This window comes from Rhodamnia argentea, chromosome 2 (assembly GCF_020921035.1).
Source record: "Rhodamnia argentea isolate NSW1041297 chromosome 2, ASM2092103v1, whole genome shotgun sequence".
NCBI classification, from domain to species: Eukaryota; Viridiplantae; Streptophyta; class Magnoliopsida; order Myrtales; family Myrtaceae; genus Rhodamnia; species Rhodamnia argentea.
In genome coordinates, this window is record NC_063151.1 from 7022124 (window position 1) to 7044757 (window position 22634).

General features: G+C 39.8%; 3 protein-coding genes and 1 non-coding gene across 8 annotated transcripts; 3 read left to right on the forward strand and 1 right to left on the reverse strand.

Annotated features, from left to right (window-relative positions):
* The first annotated feature begins 578 nt into the window (after positions 1-578).
* On the forward strand, positions 579-3204 carry LOC115755070. 3 transcript variants are annotated; one of them, XM_030694340.2, is made up of 3 exons: positions 579-665; positions 701-1062; positions 1238-3204. In XM_030694340.2, the coding sequence occupies exon 3, from the start codon at positions 1319-1321 to the stop codon at positions 3011-3013; it is 1695 nt and encodes a 564-aa protein (XP_030550200.1). In that variant the 5' UTR covers positions 579-665; positions 701-1062; positions 1238-1318; the 3' UTR covers positions 3014-3204. The 3 variants fall into 3 exon arrangements, with proteins under 3 accessions (XP_030550200.1, XP_030550201.1, XP_048131378.1); XM_030694341.2 differs by having other exon boundaries at positions 1273-3204; XM_048275421.1 differs by lacking the exon at positions 579-665 and having other exon boundaries at positions 698-1062.
* Positions 3205-5940: 2736 nt separating this feature from the next.
* On the forward strand, positions 5941-7740 carry LOC115755045 (pathogen-related protein). Of its 2 annotated transcripts, none has more exons than XM_030694298.2 (4): positions 5941-6363; positions 6486-6618; positions 6795-7176; positions 7281-7491. In XM_030694298.2, exons 1-3 carry the CDS (start codon positions 6217-6219, stop codon positions 7172-7174), a joined length of 660 nt encoding a protein of 219 aa, XP_030550158.2. In that variant the 5' UTR covers positions 5941-6216; the 3' UTR covers positions 7175-7176; positions 7281-7491. The 2 variants fall into 2 exon arrangements, with proteins under 2 accessions (XP_030550158.2, XP_030550155.1); XM_030694295.2 differs by lacking the exon at positions 7281-7491 and adding an exon at positions 7507-7740 and having other exon boundaries at positions 5956-6363; positions 6795-7093.
* A 326-nt stretch (positions 7741-8066) lies between these two features.
* On the reverse strand, positions 8067-17198 carry LOC115755043 (anaphase-promoting complex subunit 6). 2 transcript variants are annotated; one of them, XM_030694292.2, is made up of 16 exons: positions 16832-17194; positions 16555-16689; positions 15905-15978; positions 15596-15635; positions 15327-15372; positions 14980-15059; positions 14675-14856; positions 14475-14600; positions 14002-14076; positions 12759-12884; positions 12142-12211; positions 11363-11445; positions 10820-10933; positions 9994-10093; positions 8706-8741; positions 8067-8390 (listed from the first exon to the last, which is right to left on the reverse strand). In XM_030694292.2, the coding sequence occupies exons 1-16, from the start codon at positions 17075-17077 to the stop codon at positions 8286-8288; spliced, it is 1638 nt and encodes a 545-aa protein (XP_030550152.2). In that variant the 5' UTR covers positions 17078-17194; the 3' UTR covers positions 8067-8285. The 2 variants fall into 2 exon arrangements, with proteins under 2 accessions (XP_030550152.2, XP_048131377.1); XM_048275420.1 differs by lacking the exon at positions 10820-10933 and having other exon boundaries at positions 16832-17198.
* A 51-nt stretch (positions 17199-17249) lies between these two features.
* On the forward strand, positions 17250-17322 carry TRNAE-CUC. Its single transcript has one exon. It is a non-coding gene; the product is annotated as a tRNA-Glu (tRNA).
* Positions 17323-22634: the final 5312 nt, after the last annotated feature.

The window sequence follows — 22634 nt, forward strand, 5'->3', positions numbered from 1 at the left end:
ATCGTGACCACCGCCGCCGCCTCCACCAACCACAATAACTATGATCGCCGACCACGCCCGCCGCCGACGACCACCGCCCCGGCCGACCATCGCCACCGAAGATTCCGTTAATAATGTTTCAAAAGTAAAAATTTCCAACTGTTATCAAACGAATTTTTCTGATCGGAAGTTAATCCGAAACAAAAGTAGAAAAATTAACTTTTACTTTTGAGAAAAAGTAGAGAAATCAACTTCTGATCAGAAGTTGATTTCTCGTGGAGAAGTGTTTTCATGCGCACCCTTACCAACTGTGTGAGAACCTCGCATTCCATGTGAATCTCACATGGATCTTCTTGAGCGGAAAGTTAAAAATAAATAATAATAATAATAATAAAAAGGTCTCGTTTTCTCCATGACAGATATCACCAGTTTTAACATGGAAGTCCGGCGAACAAAACAGAGCATCAAACTTCAGTCTTCGAAACAGAGCATCAAACAAAAGGTTAACCCAGCTCATTGATTTCCATTAGTTTTTCACTAGTTAGCGTGAACGCAAGCTTCCTTCAAAGTCAACCGTTTTAGATACTATTGGCCAAAAGAAAACCTCATTTTTCCCCGAAAAAAAAACAAAAACATCCTTGTTTATTTCTTGCTCTTTTTGCGGTTTTCGGGTTTTCAACTAGCAGGTTGCTTTCTGACCAAAAAAAAAAGAAACTAGCAGGTTGCTTACCGGTTACTGTATGCAGAATCCTCACATTCAGGCGAACCGTGTTCTCCCAGACAGATGAGATTTCGTTGGAGAGATGACCCTCCCAAATGTCGAATCTTTGCGAGATGATGATATTCTTCTTCTCGCCAAGATGCTTCCTCTCCGAGTGAACAACCGTTTGCCAGGAACACCAGCGATTCCCCCTTCTTTTGCTTTCGATCTCGGTGGGTCGTCGTTGTAAAGGGACGGCGACACGCTGTAAGCGATTTTCTGGGTTCCTCTCGTTGGTTTCCGAAGATTTAAGCTTTTGGGTGTTGGGATGCAATCGAGTCTTCTCTCTGTTTGATGTCGATGTTGGTGTGATTGTTTGCCAGGCAAGTGAAAAAGTATTCTCTTTTCTCGTCTCCCAGCTAAAGCTGCGACTATGGTTTTACAGTTCTTTGATTGGATTATGCCGTTTCTGTAGAAAATATTCTTGTCTGTTCAAAGATTAGTCAGATCGTCCGCCATAGCTCAAATATATGTTATTCAGCTCTATGTTCCTGTCAGGCAATAACTGTAGTAGATATTGTATAATTTCACAGATAGTGACCCAGAGACTTTGGAGGAAGCTTCTGTTTTTACATCAAGATGGTTCTAACTGATAATGGAAAGGACAAAAAGGAAATCGAGGAGCTTAATGATAAAAGCATTAAGGTCTTGAATTCTGTTAATATCTCGGTATCTCGAAGAACGCTGTTGAGTGATGAGAACCCGGAGAAGGGATTTTCGAATTCGTTGAGTGCTCTGCCCAATCGGTTGAAGTTCCTGAAATTCGGGTCTGCTTCTGCCAAGTTCAAGCGGATAGCTGAGGAAAGAGATGAGATTTCGCGTGCCGTCGCTTCATCTTCGAGCAGTCATAGGGTCAGAGAACGCTTCAATGTGATGTTTAGTCGGAAGATTGATTGGGGCTCACTTATGAGAATGTCCAAAGAATGGATCAGAGACCCGATGAACATGGCCCTTTTTGTGTGGATCACCGCTGTGGCTGTGTCCGGTGCAATCTTGTTTTTTGTCATGACAGGAATGCTCAACAGCGCACTCCCCAAAAAGTCCCAAAGGAATGCTTGGTTTGAAGTTAACAATCAAATTCTCAATGCACTCTTTACTCTCATGTGTTTATATCAACATCCTAAGCGGTTCTACCACCTAGTACTTTTGTGTAGATGGAGGCCAGAAGACATTTCCAGATTGAGAAAAATTTACTGCAAGAACGGGACTTATAAGCCCCATGAATGGGCACACATGATGGTGGTTGTCATTTTGCTACATATTAATTGTTTTGCTCAATATGCACTTTGTGGACTGAACTTAGGATACAAGAGATCTGAACGACCAGCTTTGGGGGTTGGCATTTGCATATCAGTCGCAATTGCTGCACCTGCATTTGCTGGTGTTTACTGCATTATCAGTCCTCTAGGGAAAGATTATGACTCTGGAATCGATGAGGAAGCTCAGGTCCAAATTACCGATGATCAAAAGAAGGAGCTAGACAAGTTGAGAGGGAAGGCACTTGAGAGGAGGTATTCATTTGCACCGAGAGATGAACATATAATTGTTGAAAACAGACCTAGGTGGAGTGGACGGATACTTGACTTTTGGGATGATATCTCTTTGGCATATCTTTCACTCTTCTGTAGCTTTTGTGTTTTTGGGTGGAACATGGAGAGACTTGGGTTTGGTAACATGTACGTCCACATTGCCACATTTATTCTGTTTTGTATGGCCCCTTTCTGGATATTCAATTTGGCTGCTGTTAATATTGATAATGAAGCTGCGAGGGAGGCTCTTAGTGTTGCCGGAATCATCCTTTGTCTGTTCGGTTTACTTTATGGTGGCTTTTGGAGGATCCAAATGAGGAAAAGATATAATTTGCCGCCTTATAAGTTCTGTTGTGGCAAACCGGCGATTACTGATTGTGCACTCTGGCTTTTCTGCTGCTGGTGTTCTCTTGCTCAAGAAGTACGAACTGGGAATTCTTATGATATTGTGGAAGAGAAGTTCTGCATAAAACAAAGGGATGACGCTGAGCAGGCGCCGATTTCTCCCTTGCCTAATGAAGATAGAGTGTCCGAATTCAGATCCGGTCCGGCTTCCCCAGCTGGTAACATCTCTAGCTCACCTAAGAATGCTGCAGGTAATTCTCCAAGTCCAAGCAGGTTTCCAATTGGAGGCCACAGTCCTTATAGGAAGCTTAATGTAGTGAAAGAAGAACCTTCTCCACGAGCTAAGGATGAAATTATGAGCCCACCTGCTCCAATGCTGATTCACAAAGAAGCCCAGTAGGCTTCAGAATTTTTTGCAATAGTATTTGAGCTTATGAGGTGTGTCATATGGTAGAGTGTGTCTGCAGATTTCTGTGCTTGAGGTAATATGCTTCTATTGCTTTTCAATTGATTTGTCGTTCTTAGGATAATTTTACCTTGAAAAAATAAATGAAATGATTTGTGTATATTGAGCGTCTGTAGATTCCGTTTCTTTTCTTGGTGGACTAAATATTGTCAAATCCAGAGATGTGTAGTGACACAATCATTAGAAATGTCAAATAAAAATCGCTGGAGAGGATATATATGTTGACCCCATCAAGGTGAGAGTTAGCTCCATTTCCTTCACCAGCTATCCAGCACACACACGGTGAAATGTAGGATGATGTTCTTGGTACACTTCTTATTCTCTTCTTTTGGACTCTTGTGCTTTTGTTCTCACTTGCACTCACTTTTACTGCAACTTCTGTGTGTTCTGATGATGCATCTTTTTAGCATTATTTATGAAACTCTTAACGAGAACATTCCACGGGAACGAAAATAATCCTAAAACGTCCACATTCCCTCCTAGTGGATTCCTATTTAATGTGTTTCCAGATTACTCTCTTATTATTTCGTCCTACAATTTTTCTTTTAGTTGCTTTACTTGAACTCATTCTTGTTGACTCATTGTCACCCATTGTCATGTGTCGTTCTCAAAAACTGTTCTGTCCATTTGTAGAATACTTAAGCTGGTGATGCTTACTGTCAAATACAGAGTCAAAGTTTGTATTATGAATGAAGTAGTATTGGATTCGCACTTTGCACTTTGTTCCAATTGGACATCTGTCTCAGAGTCTCATTTGATCTTCATGATTTTAGTTACATTGAGTTGTTTCTGAGTTTGTAGAAGAGATGGTTCGTGTATTAAACAGCACCTCGTGTTTGTTTGATTTGGTATTGGGCTTGTTACAAAATGGAAATGAATGAAAAACTTGTAAGAGAAAAGGAGTTCCTGTTTCAAAGTGAACAAATTGAAATGAAGGTTATTTTTGGTGTTGAAGGGTGAGTAACCAAAAAGATTACTCAAAGCAGTCATGAAGGAGCACCCTGATTCTGATATGTAACTGCTGTCATGATTTTCCAATATGAAGTGGGTGCTCTGATCTGACTACACCTTATGTTATGTCAGTCCATATACCCTGCACTCATTGTCGGACTGCCCGATGCCCCCTAGATCCTTAACTTCTATACTAACCAAAATTTGGTGTAAATCTTCGTTTTTGGCAATCTCCCACAGCAGATGAAATTGCCATCAAATGAGAAACAACGAGATACTTCCAATTCATTATGGTTCTCAAGTATCTGTTCTGGTTCAGACTCGGTCTTTAATCTCTACAACAACCAACAGTCAAAGCCGAAAAGTAGACCGTTGCTATTCTCCAGCGGAGGCTGAAGAACACAGGGCAGCATGTTATGCATTCTACACCTTTCAACTCCTGCTACGGCGAAATGTATTATAAACGCATGTCGAGACAAAAGAGCTAAACTAGGTTAACATCAACGGGTCACGCGAAAATCGTGTAGTTCACTTGAAATTTGAATGACGATATAAAAAAATCAGGCATCAGGTAATCAGATTAGCTGGGGAATGACCCATTTTCCGGGTCAATAGTCTCCTCTCCTTTAATTGATCGGCTTGTCTTCTTCAAGATGAGTCAGTTCACCATTCCGAAGACCAGTAGAAGTTTCTCTTGGTTTGTGGATGAGTTCAAATTTTTGCCAGTGCCGACGGGCCTACATAAGGTGGCAATTAATATCGTGTCGACATATTTTGCATTTAGCTATTAGTGATGCGCTAGTGCGTTAAACAGCTCCAAATTTGAGCGGTGTGAAGTAATGCCTCTTCCAGAATGATTTGTGTACAGACGTGGACATCGCACGAGATCTGTAATGATTCCGTAAATCTGTTGTATTTGCATGTCGTTTTCTCGCGTGCCGTAAGAAATCGTCTAAACCCCTCGAAGTCCAAGACAGAGATCGCATGATTTCATGCACGATTTCATGCTGTCATAGATATGACCAGAGGCGATCTATTCATTGGTTCTTGACCTTGATGGCGTCGATGAAGTTGGTCAGGACAAGCTTCCTGTCCGTAGTCTGATGATGGAACCTGTTGAAATGCGGGCAGACGCTCGGAATGAAAGGCATGCATCAACCGCTGGAGTTGGTTGGAAGATGAGTGACAACTTGGAAAAATAATTTCAAAATGATGATCCAACAGGACAGGAAAAACACCCTTGCAAGTTTGCCTCTTCCTTTATTAGAAAAGATTATCCTACCCTCTACCAAGAAGAGAAGCTATTAATGTGCTCTTGAAGCAAAGCTAGAACGAATATCAGATCAGCTTAGAGGTTTTCAGAAGATGATTGTGAGTGGAAGGTAAATGGTAGCTCACAAGATCTCATACCATTCACTGCTCCATATGAAACCGATGATCCGATAACAGATCGCCAAGGTGCCTCCTTGTCGACTTAGTTGATAAGCAGAGTCGCTGTAGAGACCAGAAACATTTGATCCAGAGGAAATGGTTGTACTGAGGTTTGATGTGTTTAGTTTGAAAGGAGGGAAAAACAATATGTTCATACTGTACAATGCATTTTCCTCTAGAAGCTCATTGAATTGTGGACAGTCTCTTAAGTTGGGAAAAAAGTACTGGACCCATAAATTCAATGAAGCTAGCTAGACCATTCATTTCCCGCACTTCTTATGGAAGTGGCCAACTACCGGATTCCCACAACCATCCTACTAATCAAAAACCACTGGTTTTTTTCCGAACACTCGCTCACTAATCATGAGATTGGATGAGGACTAAACAATGCTGTCTTTCCCTGAATTGTACGCCTTACTTTCCATCAAGCATTTTTCTAATCAAAAGTATGGAGTACAAGAACTCCATGAGAAGCTATCTCACTTGGTCCATGAAGGAAGGCGATGTACGTCCACTGCTCAAGCATTTATTTTGCCTTTCAAATGAAGGAAATACTAATGAAACTCTCATTGAGCAAAAACATTTGTATGTTGCTGTCTAACCCAGAAAATCTCAGCGATTATCCAAGAAAGGGATATACATGAACAAAGCGCTAGAAGACAACTGGCTGCTTTATACCTATATGACCCAATCCTCGCAATACTTCCCTATAAATTCCTCGAACGGTATCCACGATCCTACAGGCGAAAAATATCATGGCAGCTCAAGAAACTCAGGCAGAAATTCCGAGAGATAAGTACCGCTCTTTCTTGTATGATGATGCTGAGAACACTCACTGGAGACATGGTGGTCCTCCCTCATATGAAGATGTGAACAGCCTCTTCGAACAAGGCCGAACCAAGGTTGATGTGATGGTGATGTTGATGCAGTTCTTGTTGATATTCGTACTGTATTGCTGGTTCTCACACTTACCAGTTGGAATTGTTGCTCTCACTCATCTTGGTACTGTACTTATGTCTTGAAGGAATGGCCGAAAGGATCGTTAGAAGAAACCGTGCAAAACGCTATCAAGTCATGGGAAATGGAGGTCTCACACAAGACCCGGGTGCAAGACATCAGGACAATAAGTCCCGAAAAATTCAAGTTGATCATCAACGGTATGTACGTGACTTAAGTTCCACGTGATGCTTATAAGTCCCTATTTGTCCTTTCGAATTGACGAACCCACTATAGAACATGGCGAGCATACCATCTGCAGATTTTAAGGATGACAAACATTCTTTAGGCAAGTGTAAATATAAAGAACCTGTTCCACTGGTGTTTTTTCTTTCAGGTAGAGAGGGTTTATCTGCTGAAGAAACTCTGAAACTTGGAACCTACAACGCATTGCTGAAAACTTCTCTGCCAGAGGAATTTCAATTCTACAAAGCTGAAAAAGAGACATTTGAATCGTCTCATGATGCGTTCAGATCAGCCTTTCCTCGTGGTTTTGCGTGGGAGGTGCTGGAGGTTTACTCCGGGCCGCCGGTCATTGCCTTCAAGTTCAGGCACTGGGGTTTCTTCGAGGGGCCTTTCAAGGGGCACGCACCCACTGGAGAGATGGTGGAGTTTCATGGCCTCGCGACTCTTAAGGTGCGTTGTTGGATGAAAAACACTGCATACAAAGAAGCATGCAATCAACAGCACACATACTTAAAACAATCTTTCAACTAGAAATAATTGATGAGGCAGGGTCAACGTGCTGCCCCAGTGATGAACAAAACCAATCGCTATGTATAAAATTATCAGCTTGTCAGTGTCTCTTTGCATGCACTCAAAAGTGCATATGCCCTGCAATTCTAGTCTGGTAATTCATTACAAATGAATCCAAAGTAGATGCTGCAATTGGTACAACAGCAATAAACTTGGTTGCGGCCAAGACTGGACGGACAGAGTTCACTGAATTTTTGGTCAGATCCACGGAATTCTGCAACTGTATAGAAACGAGTCAACCATTCTTCTGCAGGCGGGGATGTTGTTTAACCACCTCTGAATCTCCAATTCAGGTTGATGAATCACTGAGAGCAGAAGAAGTTGAGATATACTACGACCCAGCACAGCTGTTCGGAGGTCTATTGAAGGGCTCGATTATCCCAGAATCCCACAACAAAGACAAGAATGACTTCTCTGAAGCTGCTCTTTGTCCATTCTCCAACATATAAACAAGACATACAATGTAGATGCCATGCTCATTGAGCAAGTGGTGTGTTTGTTGTGGTGTGTTTTCATGTTGTCGCGGTGTGTGGCGTTCTCCATATTGTTGCGGCGTGTTTGTCATGGCGTGTTTTCATAACGTGTCTATGTAATGAGCTGAAGACAGACGTGTACTTATGCATCTGGCTTGCCTCTTTCCCGCGTAGCAGAAGATGATCCGGAATAAAATTCCTTAAAAGGTGCGCTTCCTCCAAGACAATACAGTATGAAAATGAATTTCTGCTTCTTCCGACAATTCAAAAAGTTTTGGCTTTTGGCAATTGCAAGTTTGCGACACCTACACAGGTCTTTTTAGTCAAACTAGGATAAACCAACAAATGCTGTAACTCGTCCAAACATCCCTAAATCGGTGGAGAGGAAACTATGATTTTACTAATCACATATAGATAACGTTACAGGACTATCGCAATTGGAAAAAAAGAAACTGACAAGGTTACAGAGACAAAGTGATGCCTTAGATGTCTGTAGAGCCTAGAGTACAGAAAAATTAAGCATCGCAAAACAACCTTATCTCCCATAATTACAATCAAGTACAACAAATCTGCAGAAGAGATCAACCAACCACCTCATCCTAACGGTACTCTAACTTCGAGTCTACACCACGATGGCATTCATCAGTAAGAGCCAGACTCAACAACTCGGTGCAGAATTGATCATCCGGTTTTAACCGTAAAGCCTGAAAACAAACAGAAAGGAAAGATTTAGTAACTCGCAAATACATGCATTTCCTGAAATGGTTCTCAGTGTTCAGAATATGCCTATACATGCAACATATTAAACTAGTCTAATGAGTGCATAATGCAAACAACAAGAAATATAGGCATGAATACCTGGCATAAAAAGTGCTGTGTCAAATCAGTCAATTCAAACTCTTCACATGAATAAAGCTATGTAACCGTAATGGAGGCATCTGAACTACTCAGACTAAGGCGCACAGAAAAATGGAGGGTTCAAGGGAAATAAGGCCATCACAGAAAGATATGAATCTTACTTTGTGATAATATGTAATAGCTGCCGTGAAGTTGTCCTGCAAAATGCAATCGAAGGAAACAGATCTGTCAGACCAGTAAAAAATCATGACAGAAAGCAGTACCTGAAGTGTGACCACACACCCAGACATCACCATACATCGTACAATATTTTCCTTCTGAATGGTTATCTAATCAACATCAGTGAAATCAAAATATAATCTAAGAACTAATGTGATTTCATAACCTACGAATGTTAAGTTGTTGGCCTGAATATTATGCAATGTGTTCTTACCAATGAAAGAGATCTGTGCCAGGACACGCCCAACATATGACACTCTTAAAGCAGTTAAGCATCACGCAGATTTTGAGTCACTTCTGCCATAAAAGATTCAGAAGCCCTACAAAGTTTCTGTCTGCAATGAAGAGAACAATTACGTGCTCTTTCAAATATGACAAGACTATCGTCATCACTATTAGTTGCATCTTCAACGGTTTAGACTCGAGCCATGGATCTTCAACTTAGGCAACACATCCCAGTTTAGTTGATGCATGATTGATTTCTATCATGACCAAGCATCACTCTTCTTGTGCTTGGTTAAAGTCCTCTAAATGCTCCAACAACCACACAGACTTTGGAGGAAACAGTCTCATGATGTTCCGAACAAGGGGCAAATGGCTATAGAAAGATCACTTGGATTAAGAATATAACTTCCACATTTCCTTAAGGCTGCAGGTGTATTTAGCGTAGCCCTTGCACGTTTTGTGCCAAGAGCATATAGAGGAATATTTATAGTGTCTAATTGTATCGAGCGAACCACTGATACTTCTCCTTGTCCTCTCTCTCTCCCCTCCCCCTTTCTTAGCAGGCGTTATCTTCCCACTTGCCAAATGTGGCAGCTTGGCAGCTACACGTAATCAAACCCCCCTAGGTGTTTTAAATGTGCTTCCAGTGGCTGAGTTAATAGATTTATATACGAGAAATATTATTGGACTAACCAAACCTTATTTCAGGACTTCGAATATTCACCAGCTTTAACTAGCCTAATTCAGATCTTAATGAAGGAAAAGAAGCCTCTCTGGTCAAATAAATCTCATCCAACCTCCAAAAGTTATGAACTGATATACATGCAGTGGAACTAATGTTAAATAAAGTAATCTAAAACTTTCCTACATAAATGAAGCAATCACAAGCAAAAGATAATCAAATGTTCGTATATTTGTCTGCTGAGCTATCACCACCTGATTAGTTTGTAAAAGTTAAAACCAGCAAAGATAACGCGCAAATTACAAAAAGGAGAACGCAAATACCTGCAAATGGTAAGTGTAAGCAATACCAGCATAAGTGCACACACTTCTTGTGGATAATGCCAGAGCTTTCTCATAGTTCAATATTGCTTCATTGTACATTCTGAACACATAGGAGATGAAAGTATTAGGTTCAATGAAGGAAAAACCAAACCTGACAACAAATTATCAATCTTGAAAGACACATTTTCGGTGAATCAGGACAAACAACCATTGAAAAGTAAGAACAAATTAACATGAGATGGCTCAGCCAACCAACACATTCTCCTGCAAACTACCACTCCCCCCACCCGGCCAAAACAAAGAAAAAAGAAAAGGAAGTAAAAAATGAAAAAGGTTGGCTGGTAAAAAACAAATTTTAAAGAGAAAGAACGAATATATATTCAGTACTGCTTGCTTGTGAAATTCGCATAACGTCTTGAAATTCTTTTTCCAAAATTGTCAGGTTCTAAACAAAGCATATCTCAACATTCATATATTACAAGGATATTCTGTAGCCTTCTTTGCAGCAACCAAAGAAGCTCAAAGCATGTCAAAGTCTAGTGCTCTTCTTATTATGATTTGGTGGACCTGAGCCATGTCTCATGCAACTCACGATTATGAATTCTACTTCTACCATCAGTGACGTAGTTGCATGCAACTCCTGTAAACACTTCATCAAAACCTCTTCCAGCTTCCCAACAATCTTGCATGAAAAAGCTGAAGAGAGCTTTATGGGAGAGAACTGCCTTTGTAAATGTATACACTCAAGTTCTTGTTCCATATTAACTAGGATAAGAAAATAAAAGCAAAGAAATAAGCAATCCACTAAGGAAAGAACTTCACATACTTCAACTTTCTGTATGAATGAGCTAGATTAACCACAGTGCCTTCCCACATTTCACTTAAAGGAGATGGAATGTGAGCCAAAGTTTTCTCAAACCACCGAACAGCTTTATTATACCTGGAAATGCCCCAAAAGGCACATTTAAAAGCACCTCAGTGTCAGAATGGTACAATCAAAGTCTCACTATCAGAGTAGCTTAGCAATCATCAGCAACTATTAGTGACAAAAAACTCCAATGTAGTGGTTTAAAAAGACTTTATGCAGAATAGAGCGCTAAACATGAAAGGATTCGTATAGCAAACCACAGCAAGTGCGATAATGCTTAGTTTTGCAATTGTCGTGCACTGATATGCATGTACCAAAGCACATATTAAGCACAAACTCCAAAGGCTGCAAGAAGAAACAACCACCCCCAACCCCCCTTCTCAAACCCAACCCCCCCAAAAACAAAACAAAAAAAACCAAAAACCAAAAAGCAACAAAAAAGGAACTTGCAGAGGACAGCCTAAAGAAAGGAAAACAAACAAAACAACCAAGCCTCCTTACTCTTTCATGTAAAAAGAAACAACTCCCAATTCGTTATATACAAGAGGGTCTGACGGACAGATTGTTTTAGCCTGCATGAAAAACTAAACAACAAAAAAGAGTATCATCAGAAGCCTGTGCTGTCAAATCACACATCCTAATGATCAAATGATTGCTGTTATAATCATAGAACTCGGTGAATAGAGCTGTTACTTTCTCTATAAGTTTCCAACCATGAAAAACATATTATCTTCATGCAGAAGGATACTCAATTACGAGCAGGAAAGATCAATGCTACTGTTAAAACTAAAGGGATGCGTTTATTCTTATCAACAAAGGACACCTCACCAAGCACTCTTCTAGAAACTGCTATCATTTTTAGCACTTATTACATATCAACACCAAATGCCGACATTCCCAAAACGACATTTAATTAGAGCTGCATCATTAATTCTCTAACAAAATCAACCGAATGGGCAGTCCTAGATATCTCACAGAAATCTTTTGTTTTTTTTTTTTTTGGACAAGGGTATCACCAATGCTATGTTTAACATAAGAAGGAAAAATGTAGGATTGAAAGCTTGGGGGGAAGATGAGAAAAATTTTAAAATATTTTGCAAGAAGAGAGATGAGGGGAAGTGCAAAGTTTTTGACATTTTCTAACCAATTTCTCATCTTCCCCCTCCCCCCAGTACAAAGACTTACAGCTGATGAAGATTTCGCTCATGGACCACTTAAAACTGACACAGATAACTAATGAAAAAGCCAACCAAGAATATTTTCTGATATTCGTAATTTACCTGCTCAGCAAGTTTAAAACTGTGTGTTCTCATGTACTCCATCCCAATGTATAATGTTGGCAAGTGGCACCTGGAATAAGAGAATATCAAGATTCAACCTGTAAAAGGACCACTGTCACGTAACAGTAGAATTTTAATAGTTTTGAAAACCTTTAGACCAAACAACCACTAGAAAATGTGGAACATTTGAATATGCGGAATCCACAGGCGCTCTATAAAGGAACTGATTCAGATGAACTTGTGGAAGGAAAAGGGCATTATCAACAATAGTTACATCTATGATAGAATTGTTAGACCCATTCCATTCATTTGTGTCTTTAGCATCTTAAACTTCCACATGTAAGAGATATTCAAGTTTGAAGTTCAGTTATCGCAGTCATACAGAGAGCATTCAACACTAAAACAAACATAAGAATCATCTGCACATGCATGCACGAGTTATGTACATGAACCACCTACACTATGGGTAAGTCTCCACTCAAGCAAGATCACTAATTTCTTAGACAAAGAACATGGCCAGAAAAAGCATAACTAACAACAACGAAGTTGCCTGAAGGAGCTCATAGAATGCATAGGTATAAATAACGCAAATTAAACAAAAAAGCACATGTAACTACCCAGGAAACAAACGAGCAGCAGTCCGATATGCAGACATAGCCTGATCGCCTTCATCTTGAGCAGCATAAGCATGTCCAAAACCAATCCAAGCAGGCGGGAATGTACCATCCAGGTTTGTTGCCTTGCTGTAGGAGGAAACAAGCAGCAAAAGATGATGAATTCAGGTTAATGACTATGATCAATGGGCAGGCAGCCAAGAGGTAAATTGGCGGGCTTGGGCAAGAGCTTACATGAAAAAGCCCGGGCACCCATCTTTGGCCCAGGCATAGCCTGGCCCAAAAGTTTATTCATAAATTTTACTATATGGGCAGGCGTGGGCAACGCATTTTGCCCGATCTTAGGTCCGAGCCCGCCCATTGCTCAACTCTATTCATGACATACTATCACTCAAATCATCTACATAAGAAACTGCACGATAGCTTCAGTCAAAACTCCATCTCGGTTTTCCCGCCAAACTAAAAACAAGTTAAATTCAATTCGTACAAAAATTACAAAAAGGTTTGAGGTTGCTCTTGATGTATTAAAAGCATTTAAAGATTTGAGGTGCTCAATGTCAAATCAAATTTTGATCGGACTCTCAAGATTAAAAGATAAGACAAGTTCTGAATATCTAAAGAACAAAGTTGGATCGTGCTCAATATAAGAGGAAAACTGTAGTTGATTTGGTAAAAATTTCCAGACCACCTGCTTTCAAAGAACTGTAAAAATTCTTGACAACTCCAGCCAAATTACCACATCTGTATATAGCAGTTAGCAGGCATAATATTTGCTTGGGCTTTAGAATTTGATAGAGTAGACCACATTTACAGCCTGGCTTTACTCTTGTGCTAAAACAACAGACTTACTCAACTTAACAGCACTCAACTGGACATCAAGCAGGCACATCCTAAAGGTTAACCTCAAGATAGTTATAAGATATCAAATGACTCAGTTTAGCAGAATTGATTGACTAAGCTCGGAATTTAAAAGTGCTGAAGTCTTTCATCAGTAAGATGATAAAAAGGGTCTAGAAGACGTGTACATTAACAAAGGAAAAGGAGGAACTAACAATTCACATCAGTAACACATAATATCAGGTGAAAACAAAACTCAACTGACGCAATAGCATTACTTAATCCAGTTTCCGAGAAGGTGCAGGAAGTGAAGGAAAGACAAAAGGACCCCTTTAAAGTTTAAGTTTGATATGTTCCCTCAACAAAAGAAATCGGCATGTTTAATCTCAGTGAGAACAATGATTTATACCTGAAATGCCGCCGTGACTGGTCAAATTTTTTAATGCAATAATAGTAGCAACCAACAGCATACCATGACAGAGCCCTGCAGTGAAAAATAATCAAACAATTTGCTCATGCAGCCCACAATAGTAATAAAGCTATAGTAATCCCAACATGTTATAACATTCATCACAGTACTTTGCCTGTTGCCACTCATGACAAAACTCCTCAAAGAAGCTATTGGAGAATGTCTAGGTCTGAAAGTACGACAAAAAACGAGGCATTCAGAGATAATATTCAGCTGATTAGCTTAACATCCTTTTCCTCCTGCATATATATGGCTAAGTGAAGAATCACTAGTGCAGTAAGTCAAACACCAAGCACCACATCTATGAATTTTGAAATGACAATTATCTACCAAAGTAGAAAAATTAGTGTTTAACCACGCAAAGGCATTAAGAAATTAAAATAAAAGAGCAATTACAGGGAGACTATACTCACTTTTGGGGATAGTCCTTCACTAAGTTGCATGCCATAAGGTAAAGTTCATTTGAATGACCGAGTTCAGTCGCAGCTGTTAAATGCACCGAAGTACATTTCATATGGAAAGGATCCTTCTCGAGCAGTCTAATACATAAGGAGAATCCAGGTCAGGTATTGACAGGAGTGGCCACTGTAAGCTCCAAGTTGGTCATTCTTACATGGAAGTCAATTCAAAGCATTTCTGATATTCACCACACTGATGATAGTATTCAGCTTTGCATGTCATTAGATCAGTATCATCCTTCAGGGTCCGCATAAAAGACGGCTCAGAAGGATTACTACTGTAACTTTCATTCTCAACTTCTTTGATCTTGGCCTCCACAACATTCTCTTTGTCGTACTGAAAAAAATAAACTGATTAGGACGCAGGTCCAGAGCAAGAAAAATGAAAAAAGAAAATAAGGTAAGCAGTTCTCCAAAATGTTTTGCATGACAATGAGCTTGTCTAGCTGGACCTTACTACCTTCTTTATTAGGCACGCATAGAAAGAAGAGAGCCATTCATCTTCTGGACCAAAATGCAGTGACAAAAGTAAATTGGCTTCTGCAAAAACAAAGGCATATTTTCATTTGGCACGATACTCAAAAACGAAGAATCTAGAACGGGATTCATGAGGCAATAGTCTTGTATATATATAAGGTCTCAGAGTAAGTAGCAGTTCATCATGACAAGCCACATGGTTCAGTAATTACCATGGAAACCCATACAATAAAATGATGTGAAGACCCACTAGCTATGTAATTTGGACCTAAAAGGCCTAACATAAGACAAGAAGAAAGTACAAGACAATGAGTATTTCAACTCCACCACCTTCTTCACTTGTAAGCATGTGATTGTCGATAAGACACTCCATAGCCTGAAAAAGTACAAGACAAAACAATGAGAAGATCGTTCCAAGTGAAGAGTGATACTCATTTCTAATTAGAGAGACCACACAGCAGAATTTCAATCACAGGAAGCGAGAAAATGTCAACTATAATAGAGGAAACAACAAACATACAAAAATACTATACAGGTAGGAAGAAATATCTTCACCACCAAAAATAAAAGAAATTTACCATGGCAATTGTCAAACATACCTCATAACAGAGAGGATCGGCTTTTACAGCAGCTTTGTACCTTAAAAATATTACAGAAAAATGTTAAACATCAACAGACATGTAGCTGAATGCATGTTTCCTCTCTCTTCATCAAGACAAAACCTAACAAATTCAGGGAGCTCAACAAAAACATTAATGCTCCAATATACAGCTATGACTACAATTGAGAAGCAACAAACATTCAGATTTTCACCATATACAGAAACTAGGATCTTAGCGAGCCCATCCAGCCGCAAGTAACTCACCAAAATGAATAAGTGCCAAACAAAATAGGCATAAGAAACCAACCATTGCCGAGCTTGGGAACGATTTTTCAGAGCCTCATATGCCTTGCCTCTCAAAAAGCATATAGCTGACGATATCTGTCAAAAGAAAGAAATCATTAACAAGCTTATTTAACATTTGCAGTGCTAAAATTCTACGGTAATGACCCAATTTCATGCTCCTTGGGGATGGTCAACCCAAAAAAGATTTCTTTTTTCCAATTTGAAGCAGCCAATTTGGCATGAATGAAGACCAGAGAAGTTACTGAACACTGGATTTACAAAAAGGCAAAATGTAGGACAGAGATAGGCATGACAATAAGTTATTTGATTCTCAAAGTTCCCCCATCATGAAGTTCACAATTATTCCCTTCTAATGAAATTTCATCCTGAACACCAGCTCACATTTAATTCAGCATGTCTTCCTAGACAATTATCAAAGGCTATCAACTACCAGAAGGGAAAACCCACATGACCGCTTACTCACAAATTTCCATCTAAATAATAGATCAAACAAAGTTGCTTCTTCCCCTACACAATGACAAATAATAACAGCTCTTCTGTCCTAGGTGACATTGCAAGACAATATTTTTTTTTTTTTTATCTTTTCGAGTAGAAAAAGACTCCCTTGGGTCTTTAGAAGCAACAGCGTGGGTAAAAACTTTACAAACTTACACTGATCTCGCGGTCTTCCCCATCCTTATCTAAATACATGGCATTAGTGTCCTTGGTGTCATAAACATTCCCATGTTCGTCCACCTTCGCCTCGCCAAGCATCTGTAGACACTGATCCCACTCGTTCAGCTCCTCCTGTTTAACACAATGAAGTTATTATTATTATTTTTTGTATAAACTACTGAACCAACGCACCCTCCACATGCCAATGGCTAATCCAGTTAACAAAACGAAGAGAGAGGGATTAAAATGGGGGGAGGCTAGGGTGGACACTTGCAAGGCATTTGGCGGCGAGGTAGCGGAAGCGGAGGTCGCGGAGGACGATCTTGGAGGCGTTGAGGAGGTGAAAGGCGCGGCGGTAGTGGCGGCCGAGGAAGAGGGCCTGGGCCTGCATGTAGATGTCGGCGGGGTCGTTGGTGAAGGTGGCGACCTTGTCGGCGAAGAAGATGGCCGACGAGTAGAGGTGCTTGCTCACACAGTCCCTCACCACCCCTCTCAGCTTCTCTATCTCTTCTTCCCTCATCTTCTCCGTCGTCGCGGCTCCGATCTGAACACCGACAGGGAGAGAGAGAGAGGATTGAAGAAGAGAGAATTGAAGAGTAAAATGAGCGGGAGCTTTGCAATTTGGCGACGACGGTAGGGTTTTAGCGACTACTATTGAATAAATAGAATGTAGTCGTACACTCAACCACATCTCCGTTGTAGTCTAGTTGGTTAGGATACTCGGCTCTCACCCGAGAGACCCGGGTTCAAGTCCCGGCAACGGAATCCTCCCTTTTTAATCTGATTCTTGTTTTTTCTCTTTTGAATTTTGGGTAATTATTTTGTTGATTTTCAAATGGTCGCTTATTCTGCTCGATCCATTGAATTAATTTCACAAGATTAATAGATTTGAAAAATTATTTTACGGGTCAACCTAGCTTAGTCAAGTCTATTGAAGTCGAAAAGTTTTAAGGGTAATGAAATAAACTGTTCATGAAATTTGGCCTAACTAGTCATGTGGCCGCTGAATTTTTAGTCCGATTAATGTAGTCTCTGAATTTTACTTTAATGTGTAATGTGATTCCTACACTGTTAATTTGTTCGATATTATCTTTAAACTTTTGATACATGTTCGATTTGGTTCCTAAATTGTATAAAAAATTTCAGTATTGTCATCCAAGTATCATGGACTACATAAAACATCTTCCAATAATGCAGGGGTTAAATTGAATATTTACTAAAAATTATATTGAATAATTTAAAATTTCACGGAGGATATTATGTATTGGTCTAAAGTTCACGAATCATATTAAATAAAGTAGAATTTCATGTACCATATTTATATATTGGAATAAAGTTCATAGATTTATGGACACAAATTAGATTGAACCTTCTCTAAAACTACTCCAAATTCCACCAAACAAACAACGACCAAAACACTCGCTCTCTCTCTCTCTCTCATTGCTCAAACGTCCATGTCTGAGTCATCTCCTCAAGCATCATCCTCCGAAACCACCTCCAAGGTCTCGAAGTCCGTCTCCGACAGACTCCTCAACAAGTTCTTCGATGCCTCCCGGCTCTGAAAATGCCGTACGCCGCAAAGAAGCATGGTTGCAACTGAAGAGCGTAGAGAGGGCTCGCCGGAGGACTCGCATCTTTCGATCCAGCGTTAAGCATTCTGTTTTGATTGCTCGCAAACTCTGCTTTCTTTCTCGATCGCAGTAAAGTCCGGCTCATCACGGTGAAACTAGCTACCCAATTCGAATAAACCCCCTACACATCGGATCCGCTACATGATTCGGCTATACCGACATTGTTTGCGAAGAAGATGATCCCGGTTCGCGTGACGGAGATTGATGATGCTTTCGGCTTTGGCTCTCTATTTTGTGCAGGCCTTCTGGTGCTTCCAAGTAAAGAACGAAACATCGGGGCGTGCCGGGCTGACCATTCGCAGTGATCCTAAAACAGAGCGGGGCTATTGCTTTTGGTCTTTCATTTCTGGTTTCTCGTTGCTTTTATATTGCTACGTGAATTTGGATGCTTTTAACCTTTTGCTCATGACTATAAAACAATTGCTTGTGGGAAACCAAATCCTAATCCGACTGAATTTCAGTTTTCCTAATGAACCCAGAAGAAGAAACAGTCTCGTCCTATCAAATTAGGGAAGAAACAAATAAAATCCAGATATTGCTGGGCTGAAAGAACAACTATCGTTCGATCGAACAAACAAACAAACAAACAAAAAAACAAGAAATCGTAAGAAGTCGCCCGCTACCGAACACTCTACAAGAGAAGTTGCAGCATTCATTCTCGGAATCGAACTCGGAACTATCCGTCGATGTGTATATGTCGTGTGCAGAGTGAGGTTTGACTGAAGTGAGGCAGTGCAGTTTGAATTAAGAAGGGTAAATGTTGTTCCTGAATTGGAAGGACATTATTGTACGTTTGGAAAAATTACCAATTTTTTTTAAATTTATTACAATTATATCAATTTAGTCATAAACTCTCTTTTTTTTATCAATTCAATCTTTTTGGCCAATTTTGTCCGACCGACTCTAATGTGACAATTTTTAATAATAATTTAATAATATTTTGAATTATTTATGAGCTTTTTTATCTTTTATTTTCTTTAGTGTTTTGGTCTAGGCCACGACGCCCTCGCTGGCCTGAGAGATGGGAAAAAAAAAAGACCAAAGAATAGAAAAGAAAAATCATATAAAACACAAAGAATTATTAAGGTATTATTAAAAATTTGCAATGCCAGCACAACGCCGATTTATCGAAATTGACCGGAATGACCGAATTGGCTCGAATGCAAAAGACTTAGGACCGAATTAGCGAAAAAGAAAGGTTTAGGACCGACCTTTTTCTGATAATTTCTCTTAAACATTTTCATACGGTGCGGGGACTAAATTGGACACATAATGAAACTCCACGAGCCATATTAAAAATTAAAAATTAAAAATTCAGGGACAACATCACACAATGAGTGAAAGTTTACGAACTATATTGAACAAACTAAAAATTTAGAAACTATATTACATATTGAATCAAAATTCACGGACTATTCGTGTCACTATCTAATTAACAACAGGGACCCATCAGTGGCTGGCAAAGAATATTTCCAGACATTTGGAGTGCATGAGAGATATGCAGAACGGACGATTAAAGGCGCAAAGGCGTCAGCCTTCTTCCCGTGCTCCGGAATTTTTTCCTTTTTGTCGCCAAAGTCACTCGAATTTCAAGGATTATGTCGGCGAGCGTATCGGGAAACAACTTTTTTCCTTTTTGTCTCCGGCTATATTTTTTTGTCATACGCATTTCTATCCTAAAAATATTTCGAAATATTTTTTCCTGGAGTATTACCATACGTACCCTTAGATTTCCCTTTCGCTCACTTTTGATTTCATTCGTTAAACTGTTCGGGGAACATTGAAGTGAACAGACCAAACATTATCGTCGTCTCTTTCTCTCTCTTCTTTTTTTGGATCTTGTTTGTTATTTCCATTACATTAAATTATGATATTTAAGCATGGTGTTCTAGTTACACTAGACCGTCTTTTCCTTTCTCCCAATGAACAAATCTTAGTCAAAGTTGCGAAAGGGTAATGTTTTGCGTTGTTTTGTACCATCCTAATTGCTAAAGAATTTCAAGGGATTATGTCGGCGAGTGTCTCGAGACGCTTGTTGAGAGACCAAATAAGTGAAATTTTGCACTTTTCAGGACCTTGACTTTTTTCCCATCACGCATAGTGAGATAATTATCGAAAGAGCCATAAATCTACTATACGGATTCTAATTCAATTTTAAACATTTTGACAATTTGTCAATATAATCATTTTGGCCAATATTGGCCGACAATTGCCGACGTGAACGTCGACCGTCCTACATGGTAAGGTCAAAGCTAACATGAAAAATTTTGTCTCTTTTTTTTAAATATTTCTAAATTTTTTCTATTTCTTTTATTTTCCTTTCTTTCTTTTTGCTTCTAGCGAGTGTTGCAGCCCTCACTGGACTTTTGGTAGAAAGAATGAAAAAGAAAGAAAATAAAATATAAAAAATTTAGAATAAATTTACCAATTTTTCTAAAAACATTGCATATATTAATCACATGAGTGCCGACCACGCCACATGAGACGTCTGATGCTTACGTCAATGATTTTCAGCTAGCCTTGACAAATCGTCAAAAGATTTAAGACTCAATTAACGAAATTAAAAAATTTAGGACTGAATTAGCATCCATACGATATTTTGAACTTTGAACAAATCTTTACTAAGTAAGCTTTCTAAAATACTTTGCACACTCTTTTAACAAAATAATGCCTATGGGACGGGAGTTTTGTACCTTTTCTGAGTTTCCTTAAAAGCACATGCGAGAGGGATCACAGCGTCATCCACACGTTGATGCTAAGCGAATCCCAACAAATTACAACTTTTTTCATCTCCAAATGACCGAGATTAGTTAATCAAAACTGGTAATGCACTTACATTAGCCGGCAAGAAGTCCTAGAGAAATGTTATTAAATTAGTCCGATCTTATTACAATCAATCAACGCACCTTTCGCCTGCTTCCATTTGTCGCACCCGGCATGAAAATCTCTCGTGCATGCAGAAATCGAAATGCGATTTCTCAGGAGTCAGAACTGTCATGTCAACTGTGTATATTCTATCGCAGATGCATCAAGTGCTAATTGTGTAGTCAACCATTTATTTTATGGCTATTTCTGTAAGCGGACGGCTAGTTAGATACTTCTCAATAAAAGCCACGCAGGATGCTAATCTAGGAGCTTTAAAAGGACCGAGAAAACTGCATATTTGACGTTTTGCAGTCGCTTTTTCGTCGTTTTTCGCACCCGGAGAAACTCTTCATGTCTATGTCGAAACTCGGGAATTAGTGAAATCGACAATTTGAATGGTACTGCTACTTGCAAGCGGGTCGAGTTGATTCGAGTAGAGATAGCAACGAGAAGTAAGAAGAATCGTTTAGGTTGGAGTTACAAACGTCGCATGAAGTAATGACCTAAATGGAAGTTTTTTAAACTAAATCAGGCCTAAGGAGTCTTGAACATTAGACTCCATAAAGAATAATGGCCATAAAAATGCATGATTAAAAAAAAATAATGAAGGAGGCCGGCAGCTTATCTCATTCGCCACCAAAGTCAGACCTCCGCTGAACCAATCATCTTCTTGGTTAACATGTGCAAATCCGTGTTATAAATAGCTTAGTGCCTCCTCATATCCACCATAAGAACTCACCCGATGCCAATCTTGTCCTAAACACGAGCATAAGTCCTAAAACTTTTGCCTTTTTTTCCCCTCTAATTAGAGATAGTAATTCCCGAACATGGCTCGGCCCGGAGATCTCTTGCGTACCGTCATTGTTCTGATCATCATAATCTGCCAACCGCCGTCGTCAGAAGCCCGGAAGTTGGCGCTGATAGAGGAGAGACTGCTTCTGAGTGCTGCATCCAGCGGCATACAATCACCTCCTAATGAAGGGCAGTTGACAGCTATTGACAAGGAAAAACTCTCCGTTCTTCATGTTGGCAACGAAGGCAGGCTGCTGCAGCAGTCAGTCCCAAGTCCGGGAGTCGGTCATTGATCCGAAGAAAACCCGTCTTCAATCTACTTCGTGAGCTTGATTTTGGAAAGATAACAGACAAATTAGCTTCCTTTTTTCTTGGTCTTTGCCTGGACGTGGGGTCATTTACTACTTATTACAAATTCCAGGGTATGCAACTAGAGACAATCTATATATATAGGTTAGATTTCATTTCTGATAAGCAGCGTACCGTAGAAGATTTTGTATACTTTTGGCTGGTCAAAATGATAAATGAAAGGCGAAAGCCGGCGAAGGTATAACAGTAAGAGAGTCTATGAAGCGAGCTTCGTAAGTACAAATTTCTGAGGCAACATTGCCCATTTCCAACATATTCTCTGTCGATAAATGATGGACCAAGTTTGAGACGAAACAAATGGTTCAGGATGTTCTTTATGTACCAGAAGCATCGCATATGACCACTAAGTGCACTAAGCCAAAGGATTATTCAAGACCAAGAATACAGGCGCCGTCTCGGGCTAGGCTTGGCAGACCATTG